Consider the following 27,155-nt stretch of genomic DNA (forward strand, 5'->3'; position numbering starts at 1 on the left):
CACATGAGAACAAGCAGTGTTGGTGGGGATGTGGAGAGAAAGGAACTCCTATCCACTGCTGGTGGGAATGCCGTCTAGTTCAACCTTTATGGAAAGCGATATGGAGATTCCTCCAAAAACTGGAAATCAAGCTCCCATAAGACCTAGCTATACCACTCCTAGGAATATACCCTAGGAACACAAAAATGTAATACAAAAACCCCTTCCTTACACCTATATTCATTGCAGCACTATTTACCATAGCAAGACTCTGGAAACAGCCAAGATACCCTTTAACAGATGAATGCTAAAGAAACTGTGGTACACAATGGAATATTATGCAGCTGTCAGGAGAGATGAAGTCATGAAATTTTCCTATACATGGATGTACATGGAATCTATTATGCTGAGTGAAATAAGTCAGAGAGAGAGAGAAAGATGAGAATGGTCTCACTCATCTATGGGTTTTAAGAAAAATGAAAGACATTCTTGTAATAATAATTTTCAGACACAAAAGAGAAAAGAGCTGGAAGTTACAGCTCACCTCATGAAGCTCACCACAAACAGGGATGAGTTTAGTTAGAGAAATAACTAAATTTCGAACTATCCTAATAATGAGAATGTACGAGGGAAATACAAAGCCTGTCTAGAGTACAGGCGGGGGTTGGGTGGGGAGGAAGGAGATTTGGGACATTGGTGATGGGAACATTGCACTGGTGATGAGTGGTGTTCTTTACATGACTGAAACCCAAACACAATCATGTATGTAATAAATTTGCTTAAATAAAAAAATAAATAAATAATTATGAGCAATGACATCAGTCATGGTGAATCATGTTTATTTTGACATCACAACCATGAATTATTGCATCACATTTGTGCATATTATCATGCCCATTTTGACTTCACAACCATGAGTTATAACCTATAGAGTTAAGGATCAAAATGTGAATTGTGCCTTTATAAAGAGGCATTAGGACATCATAGAATTATGCATAATAATGTCCATTGTGAAATCACAGTGGTGAACTATAACATCATAGTCATGGTGCATCATAATGTCTATTGTGATGCCAAAACTCTGAATTATGACATCATAGTGCTGTGCATCATAATGTCCATTGCAATGTCAAAATCATGAATTGTGACCACATAGCAGTGTGTTTTATAATGTCCATTCAATGTCACAATTGTTATAATTATTAACTAAGGTGTTGAATGTAACTCAGCAGTAGAAAACTTGGGTTGATTTCTGTCATTACCAAAAAATTAAAAACTAAATTAAAAAAAAAAAGATTCCTACTGTAGGGGCCAGAGAGATAGCACAGAGGCGTTGCCTTGCAAGCAGCCAATCCAGGACTTAAGGTGGTTGGTTCGAATCCAGGCATCCCATATGGTCCCCCGTGCCTGCCAGGAGCTATTTCTGAGAAGATAGCCAGGAGTAACCCAACCCCTGAGCACAGCCAGGTGTGGCCCAAAAAACCAAAAAACCAAAAAAAAAAAAAAAATTCCTATTGTCAGATTTTTCCCTCTACCCAAAATTGTTTTTCCTTTCTTGGAAAATTCTACTTATCTTTCAATGGATAACTCAGATGCTGACTTTCTGGAAAGATTTAATTTGTTTTTTAAAAAAAGCTAAGATACTAGTCTTGCAGAAATTAAGATATTACATTCTGCTGCTCTAAGGACAAAAGAATCCCCAAAGACTCAAATCTCAACATCTGTATTCATTTTTCTTCACAAAATGACTCATTTACCAACTTTCTTAGGTGATGCAAATAGCGCAAAAGCTAGTGCATTAGAACCAAAGATTTATGCAGAAATGGGAGGGAAACTCTGAAGAAAGTATGTCAAAAATCAAACAGTAAAAATTTCAAATCATTAGCCAAACCATAAAAGATCCTGTTTTAGTTTCTCAAGGAAACAATAGAATTTTCATTTAAATTTCCTCACCTCTACAAGTTTAAAGTAATCATTCCTTCACCTTTACTCCCCAAAACAATTTAGGGAAACTTTAATGTCTATTTTTAAAACTTAGTTAAAAGCTATCTGCCTATATACATGACTCTTTCACTTAACTCTAAATTTTCAATTGGAGCAACAAAACCATATCCTCTTCATATGTTTGCATGACCAAAAACAATGACAAGATGATAATATTTATACACTCTAAAGATTATTTTAAATGAAAGGCAAAAACTATGGTTCCTAAGCAGTGTACAGTAAATCATGTATAAGACTTTTCAATGAAAATATTTTAGACATAAAGTAAAATTTCTGTGCCACAACAAGATATTTTAAGTATTGGGAATGAATTAAAAGAGTGTTCTACTATTATTATCTGCAATAAAATAATGCTAATCACAAGAGAATGAAGCAATTTTCTTCTGTGGCTGGGAGATGGCTTAAAAGGTTGGAAGACAGCAAGGGGACTTCTGAGAATTCTGTTTATGGGTGATTGTCCTTCAACTGTAATTTTACCGTGTCCTCTTTCTTTGTATCTTTGTTCTCATAATTTAAAATAAAAAATTTATAAAAAAAAAAAGGGTTGGAAGACATGCTCCTAAGTACTGTCAAATATGGAACAAAAACTTATTTTCACTTCTTAATATAATGAAAGACAAACTCTTAAACTGAGACAATCAACACTGAAAAAATATATAGTTTCCTATACTGCAACTAAAACATTTGTTAAAAGAAAAAATCCTTTATTTCCTGAGTTTTCCAAAACAACTTTTGAAAAGAAAAATAATTTACTGACTTCAAAATGGAAAAATCTATGAAAAATGAAGAAAAACCTCATTTGAATAATTCTAGTTTAGAAAAATTAGTAAAGCATGCAATAACTTAGAAATTTTACATCTTGCTTTCCCTAGTGGGAATAACAGTTTATGCTTCATCAAATGGAACAAGCAATCTTTTCAAATCAAAGAAATTTTACACATGCAATCTAAATTAAGTCATAACTTTAGGAAATGCATGTAAATGTAGTCTATATTTTCCTGTTATGTTGCGAATAGTTTAAATTCTAAATTTAAAATTATAACCGACCTAAATTAATAAAGTTTTTTGCAGTTAAAAAACTCAGACACCATTTAGTTAGGGAGTTTCCATCTTTGTCTCAATAGTGTGAAATAATGCACTGGTGATTAGTCAAGGAGATTTTCAGTGATAAGAGGTAAAACACTGATAATTTCTAACTTGAGAGCCCACCTTGCAGGCAACAGGCCCTGTTTTCTATCCCTAGAATATCCCACTTACTAAGTGCAATCATGTGGGTTCACTGGCACTACAACTAAGCATGAATAATAGCTAGCAGTCAGTAACAAAATGTGCAAGCACTCTCATGAAATTCTGTACATCCCTGTAAGCACAGCAACTTAATTCTGCAGCCCTCAGTATGCCAAACTGTGCTTGAGCACCACTAAAAGTATGCAAACACTGGCAAGACCACAACCAAGTTGCTAAGTGTGAAGTACCTCCTGTTGTTACAACAATAATGACTAAAGTTTGATTGGGGGGAATTAGAAAAATCTTTCTGTATAGCTAATGATATAAAAACCAAAACCCATGTTAAAATTTTGGCTCCACTTCCTTAATCATTTTCCCCTCTATTCAATGGGAAACACTGTCTACCTCAGAGGAATATTGTGAGATTAAATGAGAAGATCCACTTCACATTATATAGATACAAGAACAGCAAAGGATCTAGAAACAAGATGATAATGATGCTAATAGCTAAAACAGAGAATGGAGAAACAATCTAATAATTGGTTTATTTGTAAGCCAAAATGCATGTTACAGATTATAATATGTACCTCTCCTAAAAAATTAAATAAGGCATGTTAAATTTCTTACCTCATAAGTCATAGGCTACTGCCATTGGTCAGTAAAGGGTAGAAGTTGGGTTCTCACTCTTTCTATAAAATTTTTACCCATTGTTTTAATTTACAAATGTTCTTCGGCCAGAGAGATAGCACAGCAGGCAATGGGTTACCTGATATGTAGCTGAGCTGGGTTCAATCCCCAAGACCCCAAATGGTTCCCAAGTTTGCAAAATAAAAATGAGCCCTGAAGGGGGAGTGGAGAGTAAATCCCGAGCATTGCAAGGTATGACCCAAACAAACAAACAAATGCTCTGTCTGTAGTCAATAAACAGAGCAAGTTTTACTCTCATTTTTTGGGAAAACTGCAATCTTTACAGGTTTATGAAGAGCACCCTCCACTCAATACTAAGCATGACCTACATATTTTAAATTTTGTGTTTTTATTTATAAAAGCTTTCAGTAGTCTAAAGTGTCATTGCCCATAAATAAGCAAGAATCTTGTTATTTTTAAAACCTTTTAGATTTCTCAATGGTCTTTCTAAATTTGTACAATCGTAAGAACTTTTATCTAACCCAAGAGTACAAAAGCTGTAAGTTAAAAATGGAGTGTCTATTTCAGGACAAGGGAACTATTTACCAGCTACACCTAAAAACTAACCCGTCTAAAGAGAAAAACTTTCAGATTCAAAATTGGATTCTTAAATAATAACCCAAAACATGGGAGGTAGCCTAAAGAGATCTTTGTCCGAGGCCCAAATTAGACCTTTGACATTGCTTATCACCCTAGTACCACTGGGTATAACTGTGGCCACTAGCTCAGAAATGATCGTGATTACCCCAGTTTCCTGGAGCCTGTCCAACACCTCACTGCTGAGTCCAGAGTACTAACTTCAAGTCAGCACAACCAAAGAGAGAATTATCAATCAAGTGAAGGGGGGAAGAGAAGGAGCATACACCACCCAGGAGTGTCTAGGGCTATCCCTGGTTCTTTGCTCAGGAGCAACCCAAGCTATACTCGATGCTTGGGGTCTGCAGTACAGGACTGCATGGGGATTAGTCAATTTTATATAAAACCTTACTTCCTAGACTTTCTCTCCAACATAGAAATCATTTTTAAATAAATAAATAAGTATATTTTGAATTCTAGGACCTTTCACCAGACAGGGTGATGAAAATATTTCCTGAATTCATCATACTTCATTCAGTACTGAAAGGAAAAATTTCAAATAACAGATCATCTCAGGAAACAGATATTTCTTATATTCAATTATATCTTATATTGTAATCAGTCTACAACGATAGGCTTTTTGTAGCAGTTGCAGTGTCCAGAGGTCCCCTATTGGAATATTGGACATTATGAAATTTCTACCTAAAATTATTCTTCTCTGAGTCACTTGAAAAGCTCTAGCTAAAAAAAAAAGAAAGAAAGAAAGAAAGAAAGGAAGGAAGGAAGGAAGGAAGGAAGGAAGGAAGGAAGGAAGGAAGGAAGGAAGGAAGGAAGGAAGGAAGGAAGGAAGGAAGGAAGGAAGGAAGGAAGGAAGGAAGGAAGGAAGGAAGGAAGGAAGGAAGGAAGGAAGGAAGAAGAAAAGAAAGAAAGAAAGAAAGAAAGAAAGAAAGAAAGAAAGAAAGAAAGAAAGAAAGAAAGAAAGAAAGAAAGAAAGAAAGAAAGAAAGAAAGAAAGAAAGAAAGAAAGAAAGAAAGGAAGAAAGGAAGGAAGGAAGAAAGACAGAAGAAAGAAAGGAAGAAAGAAAGAAAGAAAGAAAGAAAGAAAGAAAGAAAGAAAGAAAGAAAGAAAGAAAGAAAGAAAGAAAGAAAGAAAGAAAGAAAGAAAGAAAGAAAGAAAGAAAGAAAGAAAGAAAGAGAGAGAGAGAGAGAAAGAAAGAAAGAAAGAAAGAAAGAAAGAGAGAAAGAAAGAGAGAAAGAGAGAGAGAAAGAGAGAGAGAAAGAGAGAGAGAAAGAGGGAGAGAAAGAGGGAGAGAAAGAGAAAGAGAAAAGCTCTGGCAGATTAACAGCAATTTAAAAGCTTTATTTTAAAGAGGATCTTGGGGGTCAGGGAGATGCCTCAAAATTATGTGTGAGGCCCTGAGTACAAGTTCTGGTTCACACAGATCCCCAAGCACTGCTGGGAGAAATCCTGTTGGGCCCAGGTACCTCAAGGTCATCACTACACAAGCCTGGACCAAGCACAAAATCATTGAGCAGCATGGCTAGGAATGGTCTATCCCTACCCCAAGCATGGCCAGAAAAGGTCCTGCCTTAACCCAAACCCAGTACACCTGGGTGTGCCTCTTTATAATAAAATTAATTTATAAATTGAAGAGATATTACCATGGCAGAGCATGTATGTGGCCTATCCAGGTTCAATCCCTGGCACTACAGATTGTACCTTGAGCACTGAAAATAGTAGTCCCTGAGCAAAGAGGCCAGAGTAGGTCTCAAACATCCCAAAAATAAAAACTAAGATAAAATTAATATAGAACACAGAAAGCCATACAAATGCTTTATCTGTATGATAATGAATAAAAAGACCCAAAGATCATTCATACTAACTGCCAAAGGCCTACTCTGACCATGAGTCTCCCTTTCTTTGTGCTGCACTTAGTATTTGAAGCCCTTAAGACAAATCCACATTTAAACTTTAAGAATCAAAAGCTAACATCCTCCACTCCCTTAGTTATAGCTCAATTTGTGCAGCTTCACCCTTCCAAGTCCCCCTCCAGCAATAAAGCAGCAGTTTTCAAATTACAGGGTCATGACCAATGAGTGAGTCATGGAATCAATTTAATGGGTTGCAACCAGAATAGAAATTATCTGAGGGCATTGCACATAATTATGGTAATTACAAGTATTTGTAATGACAAGTATTGTCACATGAAACTTTTGTTAAGTATTGTTACATGAAACTTTTGTTTCACTTGTGTGCAGTTGTACGATACAAAGCTATATTAGTTAATGTGAATAATGGGCAGGAAGGTTTGAAAATCTTTGCCATAAGGAATTTGATGAATTCATCAAGCTGCTAAAAAGTTTTCAGGTGAATAGTGTAGAAACACCTCAAAGTCAAAGAAAAAATAATGATGATGATTTTATCATATTTTGTAGGATTTAATTATTCTGATAACTCAATGCTTCACAGATCAAATTTAATATGCATTTATTCAGCAGTCATGTGAAGAGGTAGGTGAGAAGAATATAGTCCCTTTTCATTCAGAAGCTTATGAAACAGAGTTAGTATTACCCCCATGAAACAACTCTCAAAACTTGGGAACAATACAAAATACTGTAAGCTCATGAATGAAACTCAGTGTGCTGTAGGATTTCAAATATGTAAATTTTAGAATCAAGGAGATCTGTGTGAAGAACATAAGACCTGGGTTCAGCCCTAAAAGAAGCATAAGATTATAAAAAGGAAAGGGCAAAATATAGCAATGAGTTTTGTCATATCATCAAAGTAGCCTCACTATGTGTAAAAGGAAAACCAGAAATATAGGACATTACACAATGGTGAGTGTACTTACTGTACATGGTCATGCATAAATCTAGCTTCTTTCTATCCTGTAGACCTATCACTGTCTGTGGCTTCAGAGGACAGGAGAAGAGAGCAGGAGGCTCAAGGATGGCTTGTATTGGGGCCAAGCCTGAACAAGGCAAATTATATTCACACATTTTTCATTTTCTAAAATTCAGTCATATTTACTACTAGGGTAGATATGACTCAACCTGAGATAGGTCCCCAACAACTAATGCAGTCACCAGGAGTGATCCCTGAGCCAGGAATTAGCCCTGAGTACTGACAAGTGGAGCCCCAAACCTAACATTTTTTAAAGGTAATATGTATCCAACTTCAAACATTCATGAAAATTGTTACAATGTGGGTTAGATAATAGTACAGCAGGTACAGTGCTTGTCTTACATGGAGTTACCCAGAGTTTGATCCCCAGAATAACATATGGCTCCAAAGCCCACCTAGAGTGATTCCCCAAGCCTGAAGCAGCCAGGTTTGGCCAAATAATAACTATATAGATATGATTATATATAAAACTATATTAGATTAACATACAATTATATAGAACAGTTCTATATAAATATGTTTATATTTAATATATAACTTTATATTAAAATAACTATATAGTAATATATAACTACATATAAAATAGGACATTAATCTAATCCTATACACATCCCCACCATTGATTCTTGTCAGAATCTACATATTTATTTTCTTTTTTTTTTACATATTTATTTTCAATGGATGTAACAGTTTCCTTGATTATTTTTGTACATTACAAATGATTGAGATCATCTGATGTCTATCTTTTTCCTTCTGACTTATTTCATTGAGCATGAGTTCCTACAATATAATTTGTAGCAAAACATAAGATTTCACCTTATCTTACAGTTGCATAGTACTCCTTTGTGAATTCATAGCACTTCTTTACTCACTCATCTATCATTGGGCACTTTGGATCTTCATTGACTTATTATAAATAACTTGGCAATAAACATAGATGTGCCTGCATCATTTTGAGCTGCTCATTTTTTGTATTCTTAGGATAGATAACTAGAAGACTATTTGCTAGACCATATGGTAGTTCTATTTTTAACTTTTTTGAGATATCTCCATACTGCTATTATCCACAGAAGTTGAACCAATTTACATTCCCCCTAAGAGTAAATGAGGATTTTTCTCCACATCTGTGACAGAGGTTATTTCCAGCATTTTTATATACGTCAATTTCCATAGACTAAGATAGCATCATCTTATTTGCATTTCCCTAATAATCAATAATAAAAAGAAAGTTTTCATATAATTATTGGCCATCTGTATAAATTCTCAAGAAAAGAATTCAGATGAAGAAAAAAGTCTGTTCAGCTTTCCTCCCCATTTTTTAATGCACTAATTTTTTTTATTGTTGACTATTTCTTGCCCAATTTCATTGCTGGATATGCCTTTGTCAAATGTGTGGTTTGTAGCAATATTCACTCATTCAGTAGGATGTCTTTTTGTTTTAATGATAGTTTTTTTCTGCTGTGCAGAAGCTTTTAAGCTTGGGATAATCTCATTTGTTTTGCTCTCCTTACAAATGAAATTAAAATCACCATAGATATCTCTAAAATCAGTATCATGGGATGTTTTTGCCCGGGTTTCTTTTCTAGTTTTTCCAACTGTATAAGTTAAGAACTAAAATCCAAGTCCTTAATCAAATATTAATTTTTTGTGTATGATATTAAGTAATATACTAATTTCAGTATGTGGATAACCATTGAAGAGGTTCTGGGATCTTCATATACATAATCTAGCAACAACACATTCTAAAATTGAAAAATATCATGCTTCCCACTTTCTTTTCTGCAAGATCATTTACATATTTGGAGAAAATTGGTATCCCATTCAAATTTTCGTAGTCTATAGTCTATTGTCTTAAAGAATTTTAATAGAGATTACATCAATGTAATGTTAACCTCACAGAAACTGATAGTATAGATTCTTATTTCTTCCATTGAGGGGGAGGGAAAAAACTTCAAAGGGAGGGCAAGAATGATAGTACAGAGGTAGGATGCTTGCTTTATACACAGCTGACCTATATTCAATCCTAAGTACCACATATGATGGGTCCCCTGAATCCACTGGGAGTGATTCATAGCACAGTCAGGAGAAAATCCTGAGTAATAACACTGGGAGTTACACAAAAACAACAAAAAACAACTTCAACAGGATATAGACTAGATATTTGCTGAAGGATTGGTAAAATTCATTAGTAACCTCATCTGTACCTAGGCCTTTGTCTTTGGTTATGGTAACATTTTCCTTACTCATAATTAATCTTGTTTACATTTGCTCTTTTCCCTGATTCAATTTTGTAGGGTGATAGATTCTAAAATTCACTTATTTTCTCCAATTCAGTGACATAAAGATGTTCACAGTGTATTTGATCTTTTATATTTATTTGGTATCTGTTTCATCTTCTCCCCTTTCATTTTAATCCTATTTGATAGTTTTCTGTTTCTCTCTGACTCTGACAGGGGCTTGTCAATCTTATTTATTTCTTCAAAGAACCAGATCTTTGTTTAATTTCATATATGTATTGTCTGTTTTATTGATTTATATTCCTTTTATCACCACTATAATTTCTATCATTTCTTTGCTTCTACTGACTTTGGATTTCATTTTTGTATTCTTTTCTTATTCTTCAAGAGATTAAGTCAGGGCTAGAGCAATAGTAGAGTAGAGAGCATGCCTGGCATGCAGCTAATCCAAGTGTAATTCCCAATACCTCGTATGGCCCCTTGACCTAGCCAGGAGTATCCATAAGCACAGAACCAGAAGTAAGCCCTGCATACCACTGGATGTAGACCCAAAACAAGAGAGATTAGATTGAGTCTTCTCTTGTTTCTAGATATAAGCCTGCATTAGTGGAAGGTGGGAACAGGCTCAGCCATACTCAGGAGCCTTTCCTGGCAGTGCTTTGAGAACTATGTGATACTAAGGATCTAACCTGGGCCTCCTATCTCTTCTAGGCCTTTTGGTTAAGATCAAGTGTAGTATCTAACCTAGGCCTCCAAAATGCAAACCATTTGCTCAAGCCCTCTGAGCCATCTCCCCAACTTTGTGTGTTCCATGCATTCTGAAAGCTCCTACTGTCATTCATATTTTCCCCATGAAGTCTTTTATTTCTTTTTGGTTTCTTCACTAACCCAATAATTATTCAATAGAATGTTATTTAGTCTTCAAATAATTAAGATTTTCCAAGTATTGCTTTGAGGTAAGGATCTCTGCTAGACAGAAACGTCCACTCTTCCTGACATTGGTACAATTCTGAGAACTCCTCCTGTACCATGTTCTACATGGTCTCAAGCAAGAATCTGGACAATCCAGATTTTGGTGAAGATCATAGGAGAATGATAGTGAATATTCTGCCTCATATGTATTCATACCACGCCCCACTGTTTAAATAATCTTATTTTGTAAATAAATGTCTCTACTAAATTCAACTGTGTGCCAGACATACACTGAATGAACAAGTTGAGAACACAAGTGATAGAAGCAAATAAACAAGTAGACAGTCATTAGATAGACTGTAGAAAATTGTAAACAAGTAGAAAATTAAGTCAGAAGATAGTAGGATAGGATAGGAATATGAGTGTATTTCAAGTGGTCTAAAAGTGCAAGTGGTTCTACTGGTGAAGGGAGGTGTACTTTTATTGACTGAAATGCAACTACATGTAACCTTGGTGCTTAAATATACTATTTAAAATAACAAAAAATAAAAAAAAATCTCTGAGTGTGACTAAAGCTTGCAAATGAAAGGTCATAAGGAACCAATCATATGAAGGTTTAGAGAAGGACATTCAGGACAGAGCAAATTAATGGATCCAGTTCATTTTAGAATGCCAAAGAAAGCAGAAATTACTTGGCTATAACCATAGGATTTAAGTTTTCTTCTTGTGACAAAAATTAGATGAGCAGGCTGGACAAACACTTTAAACAAAATTAAACATTTTTTACTTTCAATGGGATCTAGAAAATCAGAATTGGAAGAAAACTGAAGTGTCCCAAAATGTTTAGCAACTGAACTCTAAATCTTGTCTATTTCCATAAATTTAATTCACTGTTAAGATTTTGAAGCTGGATCATATGCTTTATATGTATATATTTTTTATGACTGGTAACTTTACAAAAATAAAGGTTTGCTTGTTTAAAAAAATTAAATGAGCAGGGGCCAAAGTGATAGCACAGTGGTAAGGCATTTGCCTTGCATGCAGATGACCCGGGACCAACCTGGGTTCAAACCCCACATATGGTCTCCCAAGCCCACCAGGAGTGATTTCTGAGCACAGAGCCAGGAGTAACCCCTGAGAACCGCTGGGTATGACAAAAAAAAAATATTAGATGGTCAGGCCAGAGTGATAGCACAGCAGGTAGGGCCTGGGTTCAATCCCCAGCATCTCATAAGGTTCTTGAGCCTTCCAGGTATAAGTTCTGAGCACAGAACCAGGATGTGGCCCAAAAATCAAAATAAGAATAAGATGATCATAAGTAAGTTTCAGGGGCATTTTAGATAGTTAACAAAATTCTTATTCTCCCCTTGAAGATAAGGCAAAAATTAATTTTCACAAAAGTAAAATGTTTTGCAATTATTAAAATAATTTAAGAAAAAATCATTACTTTTCTATTTTATTATTCATGTTTCCTATTAATACATTATCAACAAAATATATTAAATCATGCTGTAGTTAATTTCATGCCTTTCTTGCCTAAATGTGGTAGCTTCTAAGTTGTACTTTCTATTCTCAACATGACATACTCCAATATTTATCTTTTATTTTTAATTAAATTAAATAATTTAATTGAATCACTATGATATACAATTACAAAGTTATTCATGATTGAGTTTCAGTCATACAATGTCCAACACTTATCCCTTCATCAGTTCACATTTCCTGCCACCAATGTCCCCAGTTTTCATCCTATCCTAACCCCTTCTGTCTGCTTCTATGGCAAACAAATTATTTAATAATCTTTGGCTGCTTTCTCAGATCCCTGTTACTCTTATTCAATAATTTCCTTTTTTTCTGTCTTGTTTCATTTCTTTAAAAAGAAATAAAGGCCCAGTCCCACCTATCATTCCTTTAAAACACTATAATTAATAGAAGATAACTTCAATACCAGAAGTCTTTAAAGAGTTATTATGCTAAAGGTTGCTACTCATGCTCATTTAACAGTGTTATATTCTCGAGTGATAATTTCACCATGAGATCATGCATCATCCTTGGGGCTGGAAAGATAGTATAGCAATGAAAGCATTTGTCTTGCATGCAAGAGACCTGGGTTTAATTCCTGGTATTCCCATATGGTCCCCCAAGCCTGCAAGGAGTAATTTCGGAGTGCAGGGCTAAGAGTAACCCCTGAGAGTTGCCTGGTGTGGCCAAATAATCACCCCTGAAAAAAAACACCAAAAAAAAAAAAAAAAAAATAAAGAAGAAAAAAAAAGAAGGAAAGTAAGAAACGGAAGGAAGGAAGGAAGGAAGGAAGGACGGAAGGAAGGAAGGAAGGACGGAAGGAAGGTAGGAAGTAAGGAAGGAAGGAAGGAAGGAAGGAAGGAAGGAAGGAAGGAAGGAAGGAAGGAAGGAAGGAAGGAAGGAAGGAAGGAAGGAAGGAAGGAAGGAAGGAAGGAAGGGACCATGATCATCAAATTTGGTGAGTACCCAGAAGAAACTTCTATCTGAGATGACAAATGTTGTTCTAAGCCCAGTTTATTATGAATAAACTAGGTTCTAAGTTAAGAGTATTTTTCAGATTACCTGTAAATGTGAATTTGAATCTCAATCTCCTTTTAGGCTAGAGGCAAGTAAAGAAAAATAATTTTCCTTAAGGGATATATTTTTATTCATCACATTAAGATGTTGCTCTTCTATGTCCTGACATTACTATGGACTCCTATTTCAACTCTCTACCTTATAATGGCCAATAAAATGAACAACTCTATAAAGTTGGAAAGATACTATAGTGGGTAAGGTGCTTGCCTTGTATGTGGTTGACCTAGGTATATTTCCTGGCACCCAATGATGGTTCCCAGAGCACTGACAGGAGTGAGTGATCTCTGAGATCAGAGCAAGGAGTAAGACCCAATGTGGATATGGCCCAAATTTTAAAACAAACTAACTAACCAAAAAGGCATGTTTCCAAAATCAATAACTTTTAAATAACCAGGAAATTACCAGTGGACATAGGACAGCTGGTAACTTTAATCTTTAATGCACATTTAGTACGCTGAAAATGTATTCTCTTTTATTTGTGACACCTGAGCATTTTCCTTACCTTTCTGTAAGAAAGGTAACTGTACATTTTTATTACTAAATAGCTTACATATAACTCTTTTTGAATTTCACATCAGAATATTTTCAAGGTGTCTGGCCAAATATCCAGAAGCTGATATAAAAGTCCTTCTTACTAAGCCTTTAATCCTCAACTTAGAAGGAGGAATCTTTTCATCAATCTGGGCTTCAAAGTTTAAAATCTTTTATCCCCCACTATTAATATAAGCTTAAATATTCTTTGTTTAATTTCCAAATGAAACAGAAAATCATCCCAAAATTATATTACTAACTACATAATTTTATAAACCAAAATTTAAGTAGAACAAAATACAGCTAATCTGTGAGAAGTAATATAACAGAGAGGCATAATAGTATAACTAATAAAGCACAACTGTTATAAGTAGCTATTTAGTAAAACAAAAAGCATTATCATAATTTGGTCAAGCCAGTTATGAAATGTAATCATGTAGTACAGTGGTTAAGGCTCTTGACTTGCATGTAGTGAGCGGAAGATCAGTTCCTATATGGCCTCACAAGGTCACGAAGAGTGATCCTTAGAGCAAAGCCAGAAGTAAGCCCAGAACACAATGAGTGTAGCCTAAAAACAAAACCAAACACAAAAATTTTTGAAGAAGAAAGAAATTAAATGCAAAGGCTGTATGAACTGAGGCAAATAATTTCAAATATCTAAGCCCCCATTTAACTTAATGTAAAATGTAGAGCTTGAGTCAATATTCTTTAATGTATCTAAATTAGATGTATTATTTCTTATTATATAGATGGAGATCTAAATAAAGTTTTTTCATTTAAAACCCTGTTAACACATTAGTGGCTAAGCAACAAGCATAATGAGCTACGCATATGCAGAAGTATTTACTGTTAAAGAAGCATGATATGGGTCCAGAGAGCTAGTACTTGCCTTACTTGCAACTGACTCCAGTTTGAGACACAGAACTGCATATGGCTTCTTGAGCACTACCCAGAGGGACTACTGAGCATACAGCAGGTATGGTCCAAAGCCCCTCAAAAAGAAGCATGATGTATGCAACCTACTCTGAAATGGAAAATTGGCATTTATATTTGTGTGCATACGTGTATGGGGACCATAGACATGTTATATACCTACATAAACACATAGGTCATATAACCATATAACTATATCTTTATGTGTTTCTTACATTTTTATATTGGTACAATGTGAAAGAAAGGATAGGTCTGGATAAGGATAGGGAAAGTGTAAGGTGAACCTAACTAATAGCCCTAAACAAAGGTTTTCCCCAACTTCCATTTCCCTAACCTCTTCTTTTGGTATGTAACAGCCCACTGGGTTACAGGACTTTCCCTCACCCTGGTGGATTTGGTTCAGGATAATAAAGAGAGTTCTGGCTTTGGGGACTGAGAAAACACATGGTAGAGAGGCCATGAAATAAAAGCAGTCTGGCTCCAATGAATCTTTTGACTGGCTTGGAATTATTTCTTTGCCACTAACCTACTTCATCAGACCTGTCTATCTACAGGGTCAGAAAGATGGTGCCTAGGCAGTCTCACCATTCATGGCTATTTTTATTTTATTGGGGAAAAACAAGGTAAGGAAGAAAAGTAATGATGAAAAAAATAATATTAGCACGGTAAAAATTGGAAAAGGTGAATGAATCTCAAGAGAGGACAAATGGATGATATCTGCACTACACTTACAACCTTTCTGTTAGTCTAAAATAGCTCCAATATTATATTTTTAAGTGTTATGAAATCAGTGCTTAAATAGCAGCCATAACCCTGGCTATATAAGACAGAAGCATGCTGTTATTCTATCATGGGAAGTGAAGAAAATCCAGGAAGGAATATTATAAAGTTATCATTCGCCAACTGTTTCAGTATCACATATGTTTGTTGTTATAAATTCAAGCTGATCTATTTGAGTTCTCTATTAATGACGATTTGCAAACGTAGATAAAAATGCACAACATCCTAAGGGGTAAAACTGCAAATAAAAATATGGAGCCAAAGGTAATTTTGGAAAAATGTGCACCAGAGCCAATCAAACATTTCAACATCAACTCCTGGCTTCCTCCAAAGTCAGCCCCAGCAGAATATTGGGAGTCTGGCACAGAGCAGCTAGCAGTAGAAGAAATGTGTGCCTGGTGACTCTCAACTCTAGGAGTGCAAATTCAGCAGGTGCCTGAAAGCCCAGAACTCTATCTTAAACGCTAGGGTTTAAATCACAATGTGGCTCTTCCTTGCCAGGCCATTTGTATCCAGCTTCATAGAATGTCAAAATAATAGTTAAAAATAATACTAACTGTTCAATATTAAGCCACTATAGGATAAAAGATTGAATTTTTTAACAAAATAATAAATTTGCCTGAAAAAGAGCATGCACCTCTTTTCTTGCTTTCTTGAAAGAACTTTTAATTTTAAACACAGCAGGAAATAAGATAATGATTGCAAAGAGCCTGGCAGGAGTCTAAGAGGTTTATTCCACATCAGTTTCTTCGGGATCATATGCAGATAGTTGAAAGTCAAGACAATTTTGAACCAATAAATGTGTAATATTGAACAAAGACCTTAATACTAATTAAATTCTATTTTCTCTTATGTTAATTTTCTTATATATTCTGCATGAATATTTTTCTGATCCCTGAGCTACAGAGACAGTGCTGTGATGTTTTAAGAATTTTTACCTCAAGCTACCTAAATTGGAAAGCACAATAGTCTATACTATATAAATTCATGTAGCAATTGCAACAAAACAGGACAGTAACACTTAAAAACTTACTTTTTCATTACTTGTTTAATACCTTATACTCAACTTCAAATGCAGAAAGCAGAGTTAGTGACCCTGGCGCAGGGTTTTTTCATTCAAATAAAATCTAAAACTTTGGTAGAAGGTGATTAAAGTATTCCTAGAGCACCCTTTCACTCTAAAAACCTTTGTAAGTAATTGAACTTCTAATCTGAATAATTGCATTCCACGGACATAAAATTCCTCTATAGTTCCAACTATATGCAATATCAGTCTTCATTTCTTGAGTTCAATTAATGTTGAGTAATGGGGTGCTTCCTTGAAAAAAATTAGAAAAGAAAAACTGCAACTACTTTCATAGTGACCTTTCATCAACTAGTAGAAGTGATTCGTGTACACTAGAGAGGAATAGGTGAATAATCATTAATGAATGAATGAATAATCATTAATCAACAAATTTTGTCAGTATTCACCATATGCAGAGTAATTCAAAAGGTAAATTTGTGTATTTTATTCGTGCATAAAAGGTATATTCATCCAGTAATATATACAACTTCTAAAATAGAACCGAGTTTCACACTGACCCATTTTTTGAACAAAGCATTAAAAATTATTTTCATTTATATCTTCAGCTAGCTTAACTCTCAAACTCAAGGCTCCTACTAGAAGAAGCCTTATAATTTAATATTGGAAGCCCTAACTTTAAAAGAAGAACTACTTAATAGTGTTTTAAAAGCAAAGAATTCTTTAGGGGCCAGAGATATAGCACCGTGGTAGTGCATTTGCCTTGCAAGTGGCAGATCGAGGAGGGAACAGGTTCGATTCCCAGCATCCCAGATGGTCCCCCAGCCTCCCAGGGGTGATTTCTGAGTGCAGGGCCAGGAGTGACCCCTGAGCACACCCATTGCAGTGTGGCCCAAAGACCAATCAATCAATGAATAAATAAAGTTAAAAACGATTTCTTTAAGGGGGAATTCTGAAAATGAGCTTTACCTACTCCATCTCAAGCCAAATCAAATCAGTTTTCATTTCTGAATAAATCAAGCATTGAACTGATACTTATCTAACATTGTGATAATATGTGTATTTGGAAGATGTACCTACCCATCATCTAGGATTAATAACTCTTGAGTTCTCTTACTAAAAAAAGTAGGGGGGAGACATTTGTATCTAATTTACCATCTCCCCATATGCCTAAAATAAAATTGTAAGTTTTTAGTTATTGGATAAATAACTCCCTCTTCTAATTCACAATAACCAATAGTTTTCACTAAGAATATATCCCAAAATAGTATCTTGAGTAACCAAGTTATTCACATATTTAAAAATTACATAAATGACTGTTTTTTTCCTACCTTAATACACAGGAGGACAAAATTATTATGCAATGCTTTGATGCTTAAGATAGCACAGACAAAAGTGAATTCCTTTGATATAACACAGATTCCTTCTTTAAATTCTGAGGTATTGAAAGGATAAGTCGATAGTGTGCATGGTACCCTGAAGCAGAGCCATGTCAGCATCCAAGCACACAATTCCTTTTTTTTTTTTTTTTTGGTTTTTGTTTTTTGGGTCACACCCTGTGACACTCAGGGGTTACTCCGGGTTCTGCACTCAGAAGCACTCCTGGCAAGCTCAGGGGACTATATGGGATGGCAGAATTTGAACCAGGTCTGTCCTATGTTGGCCACGTGCAAGGCAAACACCTTACCGCTGTGCTATCACTCTGGCCCCCCAAGCAAACAATTCTAAGAGACCTAGCCACCTCTTTACAGCAGCACTTTTTTGCTCTGAGTCTCTTTACCATCAGTTCTCTGTATGAGTGTCTATTCCACATGTGTCACTCACTACCCAACTGCTTTGGTTCATTTTTTCTTTCCTTTTTTGCTGTGCTTTTTACATTCTTGCCACTGTTCTCTCTGACTTTTATTTCACACTTTGAACCTTAGTCCAAGAAGACATCACAACGCATCCAAAGTTTTTCTTCTCTTCACAGCAAATCAACCAGCTATACATATGCTCTACATGACAGGATCCTCAAGCCTTAGAGGCAAGAACAACAGGTGTATTCTTGAAGGATCTTCAGGAACTTCCAGAACTTTCCACATATCCTGAAAGCTATTTCAGTACTCCCATCATTAAAGAAATTTATAGACAAGTTTTTTTCTAATTTGTTGTCAAAAAAAATATTGCTGAACTCTATGGACTAGACATGTTCACTTCATCAAACTATATAGTAGCAAAGATGTCCTCAAATATGCTAAATTAATCAGCATGTCTCCTTGCAATTTCTGCTTCCTATAATCATTTTCAGTGTGATTTAGTCAAAGCTAATTAAATCGTAAATAGTTATATTTAGAAGTAAATGAAATTCTTAAAACACAAACTCAACTGTAAAATGTTTTCCTTCTTGGGGCTGGAGAGAACGTACAGTGGGTAGGGTGCTTGCCTTGCATGCAGCCAACTCAGGGTCAATCCTTGGCATCACAAATGATTACCCAGTCCTTGTGAGGAGTGATCCCTGAGTGCAGAGCTAGGAATAAGTCCTGAGTACAACTAGATATAGCCCCAAAACAACTGAAAATTTTCCTTTCTTCCAAATATATCTCCTCCCCTTTATTCTGGCAAAGGTCCTAATTCTTCTAGAAAATTTCACCCTTACTTCACACTAAAAGACATTAAAATACAAATACTGCCATTTTCTGTATTAGGTTCATACAGCTATTGCCAACTTCAGACTCAGTGCTAGGACAGAGGTATGTCCCTGGCTATGACTGGGCCTATAATGACACCTTACCCTGCTAGCCAGCTTATCTATATTTAAATAGATAGATGCACATAACCCAAGCTGAATCAATCACAATCCTTCCTCTTAAATTTTTCAAACTGAGAGTAAGGCAAGAGGACAGATTTCTCTCTGGCAGTGAGAAAACTGGGCATCTTAAGGCAAGAGAATTGCCAGAAGCTGCGTGAGCTCTGCATTATAGTGAAAGTTGGTCCAAGAGAAAGAAGCCAAGATTCAGACAACAGCAGACATTAGACACAAGACTGAGCTTCCTGGCAGCATTCGTATTCTTGATTCTAGTTATCCCTGATGACTGCCATGCTCCGGCCTTCCAATTGAGTACATAGTAAGTCTCCCAATAAATTCCCCTGTATAACTGAGCCAAATCAAGCTGCTTTTCAGTAACCAGTTGAAAAGGAAGTTTCACGTAGTACAATAAACACATTCCAAGGTAACAAATATACTTGGAAGGAGGAGTAAATAAAGCCTAATAATACTGTAAGAAATACTAACGTATCTAGAGCAAATAACACCACTAGTAAACACTACTCATTTTAAAATGAAAACTATTTTTAAGACATTCATCACTAAGACAAACCTTTGTATAATAGAGTTGATTTTCTGTTTCTTACAAAGAATTTCCTTGGCTTATTACAAGTTGTGGGAATAGATGTTCAGTAGGAAATGTACTGGGCTGAAAACACGAAGATTGGGATATTAAACTGCCGCCTAATCAGGCTTTCCCAATGTGAATTCCAGCACCCCTTAGGAAACATTAGCAAGATAAGAGGGTAGGGAATGCAAAGGCCTCAAGTGCAATTATAGGGAGTTTTTGTTTGTTCCATAAAAGAAGGCAAATTTCAGGAGGAGGGGGGAAAAAGAGTGATACTTTTCTGAAATGGGAATAATAAGCAAAATAAGTTTGGGTACTACTGCTCTAGAATATCAACAGATCTAAGGAAATAGAGATTTTTCTATAGTAAAAAAGATAGCTATATAAAAATAAATTATTAATAAAATTGGAGAAAATTGTTATTATTTGTGCCTCCAAGCAGTGCTCAGGAAGTCTGAGGGCCCTGCTCGTGATTCTCTGCCAACCAAACTCAAGAACCCAATGTAAGAGCACAAGTATGAGATGTTACTCAGGCCAGCTCAGGCCGTTCTCAGGCCAGGGATACCCAAGTCCCTTTGTGGGCAGTGCTGGAGCCTTGAAGATCACACCCAGTGATGATCTTGGACTTCCAGGGAGGTACCCAGGATTGCTTAGGAGCTCAGAAGGTGGTAGGAATCTACCAAAAGAAAATCATATTATCTAGATTATCTGATTATATACAAATGATACATACCACATCTGGGAAGATAATACAAAGCATAAGCTATTAACCTTGTACACATATAACTGGTTCAATCCCACACAAGGTTCAGAGTGCTACCTGTGCACAAAACAAAGATAACAGGCCCCGCCAGAGAGATAGCACCGTGTGTTTGCCTTGCACAGGACCAATCCAGGACTGATGGTGGTTCAAATCCTGGCATCCCATATGCCTGTCGTTCACCCTCCTCCTCCCCTCCTGCTCTCTGTGCCTGCCAGGAATGATTTCTGAGCACAGAGCCAGGAGTAACCACTGAGCACTGCTGGGTGTGACCCAAAAACCCAAATCTCCTCCCCAAAAAAACAGTAACAGATCTACTAATAGATACAAATTGATCAAAAGAACCAAAATTTAGGCAACTATAAAACAGGTTTTTCTTATTTGTAGGGGAGGGGCTTGGGACTATATTTGGTAGTGTACAGGAGTTACTCTTGACTGTGCTCAGGAAATACTGGCTGTGCTCAGGGGACTTTATGGGATGTCAGGGATAGAATACAGGCCAGCTGTGTACAAGGCAAATGCCCTAACCACTGTGCAGTGTTTCAGTTCTAACTATAAAATTTAGGTAATAATAAAAAAAAAAAATTTAAGAAAAAACGAAGTTGTAATTTCCAATAAGAGTCTGGATGAAAAATTCAGTAAGAAAACTATAACTTTCCCCAAGGATTAGAGTCTAGAAGAGGCTGCCAGAAAAGCAGAATTAGAGGCAAGAATTAAAACTTAATGAGGCAATCTATGATAAAACTTATTGAGCTATACAGGAATAAAGCCATGTAACTGTAAATCCCTCTCCCTGTGTTTGTAGAAACCCTGTGATAAAGCATTTTTTGCTCTCAAAGTAACCAGGATCTACAGGATGACTTGGAGGCTTAAAAGTACCTACCCTGGGTGGAGAGATAGCATGGAGGTAAGGTGTTTGCCTTGCATGCAGAAGGACAATGGTTCAAATCCCGGCATCCCATATGGTCCTGCGAGCCTGCCAGGAGCGATTTCTGAGCGTAGAGCCAGGAGTAACCCCTGAGCGCTGCCAGGTGTGACCCAAAAACAAAAAACAAAACAAAAAAAGTACCTACCCTACAAACATGAGGACAGGAGTGCAAGCCCCACTGCCAAATATACACCAGAACGGTTCTGGCAACTCTGCTGCCAACAAAATGCATGATCTCCAATACATAGACAGGTGTATCTGAACACCACCCTTAAAATATGTCACACACACACACACACACACACACACACACACACACACACACACACACACACACACACACACACACCCTTTGCCAGTGAGCATCACCACTAAAAAAAAAACAGGTGAAGACCATGCAGAGGATGTGGGGGAGGCCCTGGCAAGTATATGTATGAGAAATCCCAGAAATCAACCGCCAAAAAGTGTGACTTTCTGTGAGCACATACAGAAGCACCTCAACAATAAATGTAAAACCCCTGGCAACAACACAATTAGGTATGCAGGTATTCAAACAAGATATTTGGCCCCCATGGGGTCAGAGCAATACAATAGTGAGCAGGGTGCTTGCCTTGCATACAGTTTTCCCCACTCCACTTCCATTCCCTGCATCCCATATGGTCCTCTAAGCATCTCCAGTAATAATTCCTGAGTGCAGAGCCAGGAATTAAGTTAGGTGTGACACAAAAACAAAAACAGAAGAAATATGAAGCCTCCAGCAAATACCACAATCATGAACTGCATGAGTGACCCTCCCCCATAATCACAACAACAAAAACAAAGTTAGGGAAGGCAAAATTAAATAATAAAATGTTTCCCATTTAGGGAAAAGGAAAAAAAAAAAAAAAAACATGAAATGACCAGTTTGCTCTGAACTGGTAAAAAACATCCTAGAGGTTAAGGACTGGGCTCAGAATTTTTTGTGTAGGAAAAGGTCTAAATCACTCTCAAATGCTGAAAGAAAGAAGAAGTAATATACTTCTTTACTTCTTTGATGGGTCTCTACTTCACCTGAAAGCACACACTCTAAGAATCTCACTCATTATCGGGACTTGGGAAAGGATCTGTCTTCCAATATAAAACTTATAATCATAAATTTATTCAAACTGCTTAAAGCTGTTCTTTGCCCTATTTCTTTTTTTTTTTTTTTTTTTTTTGGGTCACACCCGGCAGTGCTCAGGGGTTATTCCTGGCTCCAGGCTCAGAAATTGCTCCTGCCAGGCACGGGGGACCATATGGGGCGCCGGGATTCGAACCGATGACCTCCTGCATGAAAGGCAAATGCCTTACCTCCATGCTATCTCTCCAGCCCCCTCTTTGCCCTATTTCTAATGCAAAAATGGAAAAGAAAATCTAAGCTGATTAGTCTTGCCTAATTTTAAGTTCTCCTATTTATTCATTTTAAACTTTGATAGCCAATACACTTAATTATTCATTTTATTTATTTGTTTAACTTCATACAATGAATTCCAAGTATTATTGTAAAAGAAAAAAAAACAAATTATATAAAAAGCAAATTTTTGATGAATTAATTTTTAAAAAATGACATCAACTTTAGAGTAACACATTTGCTTTGATTCTTGGAAAGCTCTACTTGAAAGCTCTACTGAAATTTTATAATTTGTCTTTTCAATCAGTATCGTTCTTAAAACAATGTAAGAGAATATCTAGCATCAGGGCTCATGACCTATGAAAAGGACATACTAAATTTAACTCAAATCTATCCTGCAACAGTACTGTTTGATCCTCAATGAATAATCAAATGTGAACATTTTATTAAAATATTTAATTTAAACATTTTACAATCATAGAAACCACCAAAGGAAATTATATCATTTAGTAAAATTATATTTGATTTTTTCATCTGCTATTCTCAAGGAAATCGAAGAAAACCACAGAGAAATAACTGTTAACAAAGCTTCTTTATCATTAAGAAGATTATAATGTGATTGAATTTAGAAGACATAATAAAGAAGTTGCATAGTAAAATTTCAGCTCCAGATCTTCTTTTGCTTTTTGGGCCATACCTGGTGACGCTCAGGGGTTACTCCTGGCTCTGAGCTCAGAAATCGCTCCTGGATTAGGAGACCATATGGGACGGCGAGGGTTCGAACCGCGGTCCGTCCGTGTACAAGGCAAATGCCCTACCACTTGCACCACCGCTCTGGCCCCTCCAGATCCTTTTTAAAAGCTTTCAGAACCCAGGGGAAAAAATACGATATACACATATCATTTCTAATGTCTGAGAAATAATGGAACGTTGACTTAAGAGAACAGAGTTTCATTTCTTGTCACCTGCATTGAGGCCCCTTCTACTCTCGCCACACAGGCAACCCGATCCAGGAACGTCACTGCCACTGGGACGGCCACAAAGAAGCCTTTGCAGAAGGCTTTGAAGTACTTTCTCACCCAGCCTTGTGTCTGTGCCATACCTAAAATCACAAAGAAAACAAGTCTGTAATCAATCTCAAAGAAAAAGGTTAGACAAGCAGAAAAAACATAAAATTTAACAAATGTCATACTCCTCCTGTTAGAATAAATCCATAGAATAAATTGAACTCCATTAGAATAAATTATTGGAATAAATTTAACTTCATAATCTCAAAGGCAAATACATGAATGAAGATTACTGTTTTTAGTTGCTTAAGTCTATATGATAATTTCAGAAGAAAATTTCTCCTCCTCAAACAATAAGCTAGAAAAAGAAAGCTTTCCTAAAGTAAATTCTTCTCTGCTGCTACGATGGCATTGATGCTCCTTTATAGCACCCCTAATATCTGTCCTTTCACAGTAATAGAAGTTTTATAGAACAGACTGACTGCCCAGCTTCATTGGAAGCTAAGTGAGAGTGTGTGATTAGGTCTAAAGAATTGTATCATTAACAGTCATAATGAATAAGACTTTTAAAAGGAGTATAATCTCCTTTTCAGTTCACCATTTTATCATACCTGTGATGGTAGGAATAAAAATAAATACCTGTGATATTGTACCTGTAACAGTAGGAAAAGGAACACCCATCTCCAAATAGAAAGAATAGATTTAAGTTAAGGAAAACAAAGCAACAAAATAGAAGGTCCTGGATTCTCAGTACATTGGACACATCAGAACTGTCTTGCATTACTTACAGTCAAATCATTAATGAGAGAGAAATCACTTTCTATTGCATTTAAACCACTGTTCTATTGACTTTTGTTACAGCATCTAAACAGATCTGAACTAATTCAAAAATCTATGTAAGAGCAAGAAAAGAATCATTGCATGTCAATTCAATATAGCTAATTATCAACAGTCTCTTTGCTCTATAACCAGTTGATAAATTTCCAAGTTTCCTAGAAATACTATCTTATGCTATGAAAAACAACATAATGGAAGATGAAGATATGTTATGCTAAGGCTAAGGCACTTGCCTCGCATTTATTTAGTCAATCTGGTCTCAATCCCCAGCACCACAAAGAATCACCCAAGCACCTCTAGGAGTGATCCTGAGCACAGAGCTAGAAATTAGCTATTGAGGACTGCCATGTATGACCCAAGATACACCCACTTCCCCCAAAATATAAAAGGACATTTGAGCTGAGACCTGGGCATTTCAAGCAAAAGGAATAGCATGTGTGAAGGCCTGAAAGTAGAATAGAATGTAGTTTTAGCAAGGTCAATTTGGATGAACTATATACAAAATTTATTACGTTAATTCTTCATTTTTAATTCAGTAAACGTATGTTTACTGTCAAGACCACGCTAAGTGCAAAGTATTTATATATGATTAAATATCAATATACCATTTAAAAACTCCCAATGTATAGTACTTTAAATTTTCTATATAAAAACTTATAAGTAAGGTATTTCAAATAGAACATTATTTGTATTCATGTCTTAACTGTTCAAGAAACAGTAGCATATCACCTGAATAATAATTAGACTAGAGAGAGACAGAAGGAAAAAAAAAGTAGGTTTATCAAAATGGTTATATAATTGCTTCTAGAAGTTGAAAATGAGGATATCTATATTGTTCTTTGAACTTTTGTTGTTTTCTAATATTTATAAAATTTTTAATAATTTCTTCATTTAAGTGTTGGTGCTGGGCTGGGAAGGTCATTCACAGAGATTGCACACATGCTTTGTTTGAAGGAAGCACACCTTTGATTCCCCCCATACAGCATAGTCCCTGAATATCATCAGGGACAGCTTATGAAACCTAACCAGTAGTCCCTGAACAGCAGGTGTGACCTCCAGCAATGAAGAGGTCCTACAAAGACACTTTAATTATATGACAGTATATAATAATAATAATAATAATACAATATTTTGTTTGTATTGTGAACACAACTGATAGTGCTTGGACTCTGTTTACTTGGACTAGTACTAAGCAATGGGAAATAGGAAGAGAAAGTGGCATTGGGGGGTCACTCCAAGTGGTGCCAAGAGGCAAACCCAGATCTCCAGCATGCTAAGCATGTGCTTTAGCTCTCTGTCCTATCTCTCCACCCAATAAAGCTATGCTTGATCTCTTTTCCAATATAATAAACAAACCTCACTTTCTTAGTCCAAAATCTACTTCTCTAAATAGAACAAAAACATTTGGTTAAGAATGTTTTCTACTAAGGCAGTAATCAATAAATTTAACTGATGTTGATTCTTTTGTGGGGCTAATGAAGGCTATAACAGAATATTACATATATTTTTTAAACTTGAGAGTTGCGGGCTATAAAAGAATATTAGTTTTAGATATTTTAACTTGAGAGTTCTGAAGAGCCTCAAAATTCTTTACCTTTCTAGTCACCCATAGCAGTAAAAGACTTTAGTTCAAATAGGAAAAACAAAACAAAAAAAACAATGACATTCTATGAAAATTGCTTATAAACACACAAATCAACACTTCCTTAAATGTTAAGCTAAAAGACACTTTAGTGATCATGTCAAATAGACTTCTACAACCAAAGGATTTTTTTTTTTTTTTTTTTTTTTTGGTTTTTGGGCCACACCCGGTAATGCTCAGGGGTTACTCCTGGCTGTCTGCTCAGAAATAGCTCCTGGCAGGCACAGGGGACCATATGGGACACCGAGGGATTGAACCGCGGTCCATCCAAGGCTAGCGCAGGCAAAGCAGGCACCTTACCTTTAGCGCCACCGCCTGGCCCCACAACCAAAGGATTTAAATCGAGGGAAAAATGCTGCTGCTGGAGAGATAGGACAGGGGTTAACATGCTTGCTTTGCATGAATCTGGTTCTCTCCTGGCATTGTATATGATCTCTTGAGCAGTGCCAGTGATCCCTTAACAAAGTCAAGAAAAAGCTCTAAGCACCACCAAATGGGCTAAGATGAAAAGTAAAATAAAAATGTTTAGGGCAAATAGAAAAGAATGGTTTCATACATCTGTGGCTCTTAGAACAAAAGTAGCAAATACAAACTGGCAAAATAATTCAAAAGGCTAGACTGCATGACTTGTTTGTGCTAGGCCCTGGGCATAAGCATTGGTGCTACACAATCCAGAGCAATGTCAGGTGTAGAATTGATAACCCCTAACCCTGTTGAGGTGGTCCTAGTAGGCTATGTACCACTGAATAGACAGCACTATATCTCTAGACCTGAATAGAATGCCATCCACCTAAACATTGAAGCAAGGGATTGCCAGTAGTGGTACCCCAGAATCCCTGAACACAG

General features: G+C 36.2%; 1 protein-coding gene across 1 annotated transcript in view; it reads right to left on the bottom strand.

Annotated features, from left to right (window-relative positions):
• The window catches only part of IMMP2L (inner mitochondrial membrane peptidase subunit 2), a 950,803-nt gene that overhangs the window by 881,736 nt on the left and 41,912 nt on the right, over positions 1-27,155 (bottom strand). The window contains exon 2 of the mRNA XM_049783675.1: positions 23,789-23,925. Coding sequence (XP_049639632.1) covers positions 23,789-23,923 — 135 coding nt within the window. The 5' untranslated portion in view covers positions 23,924-23,925. The remainder of the gene's footprint in view (positions 1-23,788; positions 23,926-27,155) is intronic.

This window comes from Suncus etruscus, chromosome 1 (assembly GCF_024139225.1).
Source record: "Suncus etruscus isolate mSunEtr1 chromosome 1, mSunEtr1.pri.cur, whole genome shotgun sequence".
NCBI classification, from domain to species: Eukaryota; Metazoa; Chordata; class Mammalia; order Eulipotyphla; family Soricidae; genus Suncus; species Suncus etruscus.